Source organism: Lagenorhynchus albirostris, chromosome 6, assembly GCF_949774975.1.
Source record: "Lagenorhynchus albirostris chromosome 6, mLagAlb1.1, whole genome shotgun sequence".
In the NCBI taxonomy this organism is placed as follows: Eukaryota; Metazoa; Chordata; class Mammalia; order Artiodactyla; family Delphinidae; genus Lagenorhynchus; species Lagenorhynchus albirostris.
The window spans coordinates 2,701,471-2,711,208 of record NC_083100.1 but is presented as its reverse complement, the minus strand read 5'-3'; the positions used below and the strand labels follow the sequence as shown (position 1 = coordinate 2,711,208).

General features: G+C 54.0%; 1 protein-coding gene across 5 annotated transcripts in view; it reads left to right on the top strand.

Moving 5' to 3' along the window:
- Positions 1-1,137: 1,137 nt before the first annotated feature.
- TRAF3IP1 (TRAF3 interacting protein 1) overlaps positions 1,138-9,738 on the top strand; it is a 66,013-nt gene continuing 57,412 nt past the window's right edge. For all 5 annotated transcript variants that reach the window (XM_060151680.1, XM_060151679.1, XM_060151678.1 and 2 more), the window contains exons 1-5: positions 1,138-1,370; positions 4,535-4,603; positions 5,031-5,192; positions 6,978-7,121; positions 7,224-7,628. In XM_060151680.1, coding sequence (XP_060007663.1) covers positions 1,248-1,370; positions 4,535-4,603; positions 5,031-5,192; positions 6,978-7,121; positions 7,224-7,628 — 903 coding nt within the window. In that variant the 5' untranslated portion in view covers positions 1,138-1,247. The remainder of the gene's footprint in view (positions 1,371-4,534; positions 4,604-5,030; positions 5,193-6,977; positions 7,122-7,223; positions 7,629-9,738) is intronic.

Here is a 9,738-nt window from a genome sequence, read left to right as displayed (position 1 = left end):
TTTTATTGAATGTCAATAATAATCGGGGGCTTTCCTGGTGGTCCAGTGGTAAAGAATCCGCCTTCCAATGCAGGGGACATGGGTGCAATCCCTGGTTGGGGAACTAACATCCCACATGCCGCGGGTCAACTAAGCCTGAGCGCCACTACCGAGCTCTCACGCCTCAATTAGAGAGCCTGCGTGCCGCAAAGTACAGAGCCCCTGCGCTCTGGAGCCCAGGCCACAACTAGAGAAGAGAAAACCCGCACGCACGACACAACTAGAGAGAAGCCCACGCGCTGCAAGGAGCGCCACAACGATAGATCCCACATACCGCCAACGAAGATTCCGCGTGCTGCAACGAAGATTCCGCGTGCTGCAACGAAGGCCTGACGTAGCCAAATAAATAAATATTTTAAAAAGTCAAATATAAATTTTAAGTTAAAAAACTCCACATCCAGATACATCTCGAGCAAAGAACACATAAAGAATGGAGCGCATTGAAAATGGTAAAAATGAATGTAAATAAAAATTATAAAGGTATCCAATAGAAGAACTAAAAACAGACCACAAAGCTTCAAAATTGATAGAAGTATCTGCAGTGAGCCTGTGCATGGCGGATGGAAGACAGATGGGACAGAACCACAGACACCTGGCAGAACTACAAGGGAGCGGCTTCATCCTGGTTACAAAGCCCTGAAGCATCGTTTGCTCCTCATCTCCCTGGGAGTTAGGGAGGCTGGCACATATTATCCCTGCTTTATAGGAACAGAAACATAGCCTCAGAGAAAAGGAGTTACTCTTCCAAGAAGCCATGTTAAGTAACAACAGGATAAGGTATGTGTCTTTCGAGATAACTTAGTCCAGTCCCCCTGAAATGAATCTTGGAAGCTGTGTTGCTGCTATCCAGTCCTCGGGAGGGCTCCTCTAACGCGGGGCGAACAGCTTTTTCCCGAGGCTGCTGAGCGGTGGAGGGGTTCGGCGCTGTCACCGCAGGGACGCTGAGGCAGCCCCACCGCAGACACCGCCCGCGTGCGCGCGCAGTCGGACAGGGCCCGGGGCGCCGCCGCGGGTCCGTTGCTAAGGCCGCGCCGCCCTGGCGACCGAGGGCCGCGGCCCCGCGCACGCGCCTTGGCCGACTCCGGTGCACTGTGGGATGGAAACCCGAGCGGCGCGTCTAGGCCGGACCTGGCGGCGGCGGCGGGGCAGGCGGCGGCCGGGTAGCGGAGTTTAGGCTCGGCGGCCGGCGAGACGCGGGCGGCGCCGCCATGAACGCGGCGGTGGTGAAGCGGACGCAGGAGGCTCTGGGGAAGGTGATTCGGAGGCCGCCGCTGACGGAGAAGCTGCTGAACAAGCCCCCGTTCCGCTACCTGCACGACATCATCACGGAGGTGAGCGCCGGGCCGGGGCGGGGGTCGGGGTGCAGTCCGGGGTTCGTCGGGGTCGGGGCCGGGGTCCCGGTGCGCTGTCTGGGTGCAGGCCGGGGGTCAGGGCCCTTGTGGGGCTCGGGGTGCGGACCGGGGGTCAGGGCCCCTGTGGGGGTCGGGGTGAGGGCCGGGATGCGGGTCGGGGGTCACTGCCGGGTTGTGGGTCGGGACCAGGGCTGGCGTCAGGGTCGGACCTCGCGTCGCTGAGCGCGTCCCCTGCCCGAGGAGCCGGGCTTTGGCCGGATTCCGCGGCGCCTCTGCTCTCACCTCTGTGCTCCCCTTCGCGCCAACCCCCTGAGCCCCCTCTTCCGGGGAGACTCCCGGCCCCTTGGGGAGCATTCTTATTTCTTCCCATCCTACCCATGTATCTCTTAGAGCACATCTTCCACTCTACCTGGCAAAGCTGTTTCTGTGATTTTTTTTGCTGCGGTGTCTAGCATGTGGAGAGTGCTTACAAATCCCGGGAGAAAGAAATCTTTTTTTTTTTTTTTGTATAAACTCCCTCTCCCCAAGTTTTCCTCCACCTGCTCCACTGTGGTCACCACATACTGGATGCTTAATCAGTACCTGTGGGTGAATTGATTGAAGGTGGTTTAGGGGACCTGAAAAGAAGACGCTCTAAAAGAGCAGGTCAGTATTTGCTGATAAACGACAGAGCATGTCTTGAGATTGGTCGTCTGTAAACTTTTCCCCACTGGCTGGTGAATTCCTGAGTGACGTGGACGGTAGCTTGTTTGTTGGCATATCCTGGGTACGGTACACAGAAGGTGCACGACAAACATTCATTGTTGAATGGAATCAGTCAAGGCTCCTGTAACTCAGGGTGGCAGCGCCCATTTCCGTGGCGCACCTGAGTGCAGTGTTGACCTTGGAAACTCGGGCATGCTCTTGGGGAGTTAAGAGCTCGAACTTGCAGCTGTCCAGGGGCTCAGGCTCCCACTCTTGCCCCATGTTTGTCCTTAAACTTCACGTCTCACTCTTTCCAGCAGGTGCTGGAAATTACACAAATTTTGCTTTGCTTGTTTTTGCTATCTTAGCTTAGCTTACAATGTGTGCCTCTCCCTGTTAAAAACCCTAATCGTGCTTACAGCTCTCTTGAAACCCACCCACATCCCAAGGGCTGCCTTGACTGGCCTCCCCCTCCTCCTAAGCTAGTGCAGCACTTAGACCTGCCCTGGACAGTGTTTGGGGAAGGGACCTGGCTGTGTGGAGAGCCTGGTGGGAGCCGGGCCTTGAGCTGCATCACCCCCGCCCTGTGAAGTAGGCAGGTAGCGTCCTCTAACCCAGGAGGGGTCAAGTCACTTAGCCAGGAGGTGAGTGGCCAACTACAGCGGTTGCCGCCCAGCCTCACACTTTCATTTTCTGTGTTAGTCCCATCTCTTCACTGAAACAGAGCCAGGAAGGAGGCTGGGGGCCATACCTCGTCCTGTGGGTCTTGGTATGGCCCTGGGCTCATGGTGGCTGCTGTCCCCACCTCCTGGAAGGGCGGAGGAGGAGGAAGGTTCGGGCAGGAATCGGCTTGGTTGGCCAGGTAGCCAGGGTGTGGGGAAGGAGTTCCGTGTTCCCAATCGGGATCCACTGGTCTGCTTTTCTTCCTCAGTTTTTTCCTAATCTAAGGTCAAAATTAATTTCTCTACCTGTGTAAAGATAAATACGTTAATTGTCACCTACTCAATAAAGATGTTAGGACAGTTGACATCTGGAAAGCATTTTCAGATAATATGTGCAGATCCTTGTACGAAAATTCTTCACTGCCCCTGAGTATTGTATTCAAATCTCCCTGTTAGTATTTTAGCTACTGCTAAACCAACTCTGCCTCTTTCATCAATTGAAGCACTGATCCTGCGAAATTCATGTCTCTTGTTGGTTAAAATGACTGCTCACAAGTTTAACTGTCAGCACACTGGAAAAAGCTCCAAAGGTTTTTCCTTTTGAGGATGCAGAAGTTCCAGGAATATTAAATGCAGGATACTCCTAATATTCCGCCTGTCTTGTCAGGAAGAAAACCAGCACAGCTGTTAAGTAGTTTGAGGAATGAAAGCTAGCTTAATTAATAGCTAGCTAGTTGTAGCTTGGTCTCAGAGAAGGAGCCCAATATTAGTGTGGGACTGTCTTTTTTTTTTTTTTAAGGTAATAAATACTCTTTATGTCTGACCCAGGACACACACATATAGGCAATATTCATCCTAACTACATACAGTGCAGTCTGATATTTTCTTATATGTTTTATTTAAAAAATGCTTATTGCTACCCATTACATTGACTTTATAGTGACCTGCCGCATTTTGAAAACCTCTGGTCTGAGAGAAGCCAGGGCCCTGGTGTGTCTGGAGGTGGGGAGGAACGGAACACATCACCACCCCCAAAGCCTGACTGAGGGGTAGCTGGGAGGTCCAGGTTGACTGAGGAGAGGAAGGGGTGGGGGGAGAACAAAAGTGATGTGGCACAGAGCACCCCTGTGTCCCAGGAAGTGAGGAGAAACCCAGGCTGGGAAGTCCCTCTTCTTTCCAAAGTCCACGCTCTCCACTGCCCTGAGCCATCCTCACAGGAGGCCGTTTCCTGTCTGTGCACCTCTCGGGGCCTCCTCGTGGTCGTGAGGCTAAGTCCATATTCCTGATGGCTTCAAAGGCCGTCCAGTCAGGCCCGTGCGACTCCCTGGCCTCAGGCTCCTCTTGTCGAACTTCCTCTGGCCCCTTCGACAGGACCTAGTTGGACCTTGTGGGACTGTTTCTTTTCCCTGTCACGTGCTTCCTCAATACCCGCTCCCCCAATTCTTCTCCCGTAAGCTTCTGGTCTTAGTTTAGATATGATTTGCTCTGGGAAGTGTTCCCCGACTCCCTGGGGCCTCCTGCACCTGGATTAGGAGGGATCCTGTCCCCCGTTATAGCCCCGCGGGTCCATCATGTTCACCTGTCGTCACAGCCAGGCTGAGTTCTGTGAGGACCAGGCTGGCTCCTGCCGGGACGAGGCCTGGCACGTGGCAGATGCTCAGTGCTCATTGCGTCAGTGGATGAATGACGTCCTGGGCGTAGACAGATCCAGGCGGCCCTTAGCGTGGGCAGTGGGCGAGGCCAGGGCACGGGCTGTCCCGTGGGGCGCTGACCATGGCCTCGCTTTATCTTTTGAAGGTGATCAGGATGACCGGTTTCATGAAGGGCCTCTACACAGACGCCGAGATGAAGTCCGATAACGTTAAGGTAGGTTTGAGGCACTGTCCCTGCTCGCCTTCGTGAACAGGGTTTTTGTGAGCGGTGCGCTGTGGTGGCCCCTCGCTCACGGCTGACCTGTGGCTGGCATGCGAGGCTGGTGGCTCTGGGCGTTGCCAGGTGCCCTTCCTCACTTCGTGGTCTTTGCGGCAGCTGCCTAGCACGCTAACGTTATCCTGGAGAAATGGAATGAGTGTTCCAAAGGTTAGTGATGCTAGCCCACCACCTACAACTAAAAGCTTTACCGAAGATTTTTTTTGGTGGTGGTTGTTATAAAGAGTCAGGATTTCTAAATTTAATACACATCTAAAAATAGCTTTTTATCTAAACGGGAACTGTGCCTGTTGGACATACTGAAGATAATGCAAGCTCTTTTTGAAGTATTTTAATATTTGTGTTTTAAATGGAAATCTTTCAGGATAAAGACGCCAAAATTAGCTTCCTTCAGAAGGCCATAGACGTGGTGGTCATGGTCTCCGGAGAGCCACTGTTGGCAAAACCGGCTCGGATCGTGGCCGGGCACGAGCCTGAAAGGACCAACGAGCTGCTCCAGAGAATCGGAAAGTGCTGTCTCAACAAGGTAGCGCCGCCCCCGAGCTGGAAGCTGCCAGCGCGGGAGGGATGACCAGACGGGGAGGGCAGGCCACGCAGCGGAGCCGAGGTGTTTAAGGAGGGGGTTTTAACCCTGTGCTTGCAGTCTGACCCCACCTCTCCTGGAGCCTCAGAGTTGCAGAAGTAGTTTAAAGCTGTACGCTGAAACAGATAAGGCAGTGCTACGCACAGGGTCTACGAGCTGTCAGCATCACATAGGGACTCCACAGGCACTTTGCTCGTGGGCACGTGGCTGGAGGCTGCGTGCCCGGCCTGCTGAGCCCTGCATCCTTTCTCCTTTTGGGCCTCCTTTCAGGGCAGGTGACTGTTTCCAACCGGGTGGCCGGAGGAGCTGCTTTTCTTCATCTTTGGGGCTTGTGGGATGTCCCTGTTCTCTGCCCGCCTTTCCAGCCTCTTGGGTCTGCTTCCCTCCCTCTTTCCCTCCTTCCCTCCATCCCTCCCTCTCCCCTGGTGGGTGTTTGCAGAGCTGTGCTGCCTTCAAAGAGATCCCGTTTCACTTGTGCAGGGACTGGATTTCCTGAGATCCTCACCAAGGGCTGGAATCTTGGCTTCTCCCTCACAGTCCAGCTGGGCCGTAGGAGCAGGTCATCCCCAGGGCCTGCCTTCTTTGTGGGATCTGAGTAGCCCCCAGGGGAGCAGAGTTGGACCTTTATCAAGGCATGGCTAACAGAGCCCTTCATGGACCTGATGGGCTGAGGGCTCACCTTCCATGTTACCAAGATGGGAAAGGTGGGCTTCAGCTCACACAGCAGCAGTGGGAGATGGAGAGTGGGATCAGACTGGCCCCCAGGGCCTCAGGGTAGCCTCGCCCTGGTGTGCTGGGTCCAAGGCATGGAGACGCAGAGGCTCATCTTCCAGTGCGCTGACCTCTGTCCCCCGCCCCCACCCCCAGATCCTTCTCGTTGCTCATCTTTCCAAAAAGCAAATCTGACTAGCCTTCCTGCTGAATCCCTCGCCCCCAGCTCCGTGCACCGCTCACGAAGCCCGTCTCCTCTGGTCCTTTTCTCTCATCTCTCACCTTGTGCCTGCGCCCCGAGGGCTCCTGCCCTGGTCTCACTCCCTCGCTTGTGCTGCTGCTTTCTCTGTGCGGAGCTGCTTCCCGGGAGCCGTGTGGGATTGGCTGCTCTTGCTGGAACCCCCGTCGTGTTCCCCAGCGCACTGACTTTTGGTTGTTGTGTTTGGCGGCCTCGCTGGTGTGCAGCGTGTCCTCGGCCCGCGGTCTAGTGCCGGGCGTGTAGCAGTCACTCAGCGCAGGCTTGCGGAAAGCGGGAGTGTGTGGCCAGTGGGATTCCTGACCCGAGGTGTTCAGAGACTCTCGGGGGCGGTCAGGGATGCTGCAGAAGGGATTTTGGCATTTGATGGGGCTCCGGTTAGATCATTCCTTAGGCCCTTTCGGTGCTGGGCCTCTGTGGCCCCGTGAGAAGTGAAGGGTGTCGTAGAGTCGTGTGGCCAGCTTTGGCGTCCTTGAACAGCACACACGTCCACGCTTGGCACCTTGGGTAGAAGGGACCCAGGGTTCATTTAGCTTGAGTGGACTGTGCGGTTACCGCAGGAGTGCTGGAGGGCTCGGTTAGAGGAGATGCTGTACGTTGTCTGTGGTAACGTTCATTTCCTTTTAATATTTTATCCTTTGAAATCCATTAGGAGACAAAGATTCCGTTTAATGAGCAATCTTTGAATGTTGACATTCATGTTTATTAAATGTACTACTTTCATCGCAACCTTGCATTTTATTTCCTCACGTTGGGACAAGCTCTCCAGCGACGATGCGGTGAAGAGAGTGTTAGCCGGAGAGAAGGTGGAAACAAAAGGAAGGTCCTCACTGACGTCGAAACCTCAAGAATTGGATAATAAGAACGTGAGGGAGGAAGCATCCAGGGTTCATAAGGATAAAGAGGTGAATGCAAGTTACGTGCATCTGAAAATGAAATAATGAGGCTTTTTGTGGTTCAGGTAGACATTTATAAGTGATGTTGTCATCCAGCTTTTTTTTTCCTAGGATAGAAGAAACTCTGAAATAAATGAGAGGAATACAAGCGGAGGTCGAAAACAGAAAGAGGAATTAAAGGAAGAAAGCAAACCAAGAGAAAAGGAAAGGGACAGGGAGAAGGCCAAGGAGAATGACCGAGACAGACACAAAGATCCCGAGAGAGACAAGTGCCACGAAGGGGAGAGCGAGCGGGCCAAGAACAGGGCCCGGCCGGAGAGGGCCAGGGATAAGGGCACAGAGCGGGAGAGCGAGCGGAAGAATGAGGGCGGAAAGGAGGAGAAGTGGAAAGACCGGGAGAGCGAACGCGAGCGACACAAGGGCCAGGAGCGGGCCCGGCAGAGGGTGCGGGACGGGCAGCGCTCCAGGGACCCCGACAGGGAGAGGAGCCACGAGCGCGAGAAGCCGGGGAGAAAGGTAAGTCCTGTCGGAAAACCTCTGCCTTTAACTTAGAAAGGGTTCGTGGTGTTCTCCACAACGACTCTGGTCTTGGTTGTAGTGTGATTAGGAAACTGGATTTCTTTATCACCAATTTAAAATTCTGACAGTCGTGGATTCCTAGGAGAACCTTAAAGCGATACTGGTTTTTGCTTTTCCTGTCTGCTGTGTGTGTGTGTGCCTTTGGGCGTTCTCCTGGAGACTGGGGATCACTGGGTCCCGTGGCTTTGTGAGCAGCGTTTCCAGGCAGCCTCAGTGTGTGGGGTCCCCGGGGTGTGGGCATGGCTGCGTTTATTAAGGATTGGGGATACTTTCTAAGTCTCTGAAGCATTAGCAGATGAGTAAAATGAGACCTCAGTTTACTGAATTCTTGTTTAATTAAATTTTCAGGTAAATTTAGGGTTTTCCAGAAAATTCTTTTGGTTTCAGACACTGTTTTCTAGAGGTGCAGGTTATTTCGGACCCACTGTAAATAGGGTAAGTCTCCTGGCAGGGCTGGCATTGCAAATGCTGGTTCTTGCAGGGACATCAGATAACTGTAAAGTGTCCTGGGCAGGTCCTGGAAATCCTCTGGTCTCCAGCTGCTAGAAAGGAGGAAGCTGAGGTCTGGGAAAGTACAAGGTCTGCTGAGTGAGGCGGCCAGGCAGTGAGGGGCTAGCTTGCTCTTTCCTGCTGAGCCGGCCTCTGGTTTTGTGGCCTCGCGTCCCTGGCACCGGGAGGTGAGCAGGCTCCGTGGGACGGACTGCACGCCAGGCCTGGCAGCTGGTCTGCTCGGTGGTTCTGTTGGCTGTTGGTATGCTACCTGGGACCCTGGGGTCTCCCAGGGACACCCTGGAGTCATGTAACCCACCACGGCGTATGTATCATAAAAGCCTGGTTTCCCGTAGGAGTTTTAGAAATAACAAAGACCTTCCCCGTCTTTTGCTTCTTTCTAGAGGTCTAAGAAAAGTCTTTTTCGCTGAGCCGGTTTTAGTGTGGTGCTCGAACATTCTCGTGCACTTTACTGTGCACGAGGCAGCCCCTGCCTGGGGCACCTTCTCAGCCCTCCAGGCCTTCAGACCCAGTGTCCCACCCGTGATGTTCACTGAGGTTGCTGGTGGTATGACTGGTTTTTTAAGTAGAGAGACAGTTCCAAAGAGAACTTTTATAGGTGGATATATGGGACGTATTGGAGCCACGAGCGAGGCGTGCTTTTGTTTAAATGTGTGAGACCAGGGTGAACGGACTGCGTTCCTGCTCCCAGCTGGCCGTTGTTGGCCGAAGGCAGGTGTTCATAGACCTGTCGTGGTGATTTTGCTGGACTGGCCCTTCTGTGTCCATCTGGGGCTCCTTTGTGGAACAGGGCTCTGGGGGCAGGCTGCTGTCTCCCCCAGGAGTGGTGGGACCCCCAGAGAGCCAAGCCTCGAGGCTTCCGGGAGGGCAGCTCCAGGGAAGAGGAGACTCAGCTCTCACCTGGGCCCTGCCAGGCAGTCTGCAGCCTCCAGTCGAATCCCATGACTTAGAAGAGACGATGGTGAGACATTCTCAGCCTGTGAAACAGCAGGTATGAAGGCACTCTGAGAAGTCACGGGTGTGTCCCCGTGTGGCGGTGGAGGATGAGTCTGAGGTCAGAGTGGCCACGTGTGGGTGCTGCCCTCCTCCCATGTCTGCAGGGAACTGAGCACTCTGGGCTGGGGGGACCCCAGGCACAGAGCCCGGCCCGCACAGGAAACTACTTCGGATATAGTCTGCTACCTTCATAGTTAAGTCGTGAGGACAGTTAATTGTTGAAGTACTCAACAGGCATCCACTGCTTTTCATGGAGGAAAATCTCAGTGATCGTGTCTCTTCTACTCCTTATGTCGAGATATGTCTTTCTGAGAGTTGATTTAAGTGTGAGGTTTTTTAGGGTGTTGATTTAACATGCTTACAGTTTTCATGTCATTTTTGTTTTGAGAGTGCTTTCCTGATGTAGCGTCTGGAGACTTTGCTCAAAAAGAACCGCTCCATTGGGAGGTGAGAGTGGTTCCCTCACAGAAGATAGGAGTGGGCGACTCCCTCGTTTCCAGATTCCCTGTGTGTCCCTGGAACATCTCCGAGAAGTCTGGCC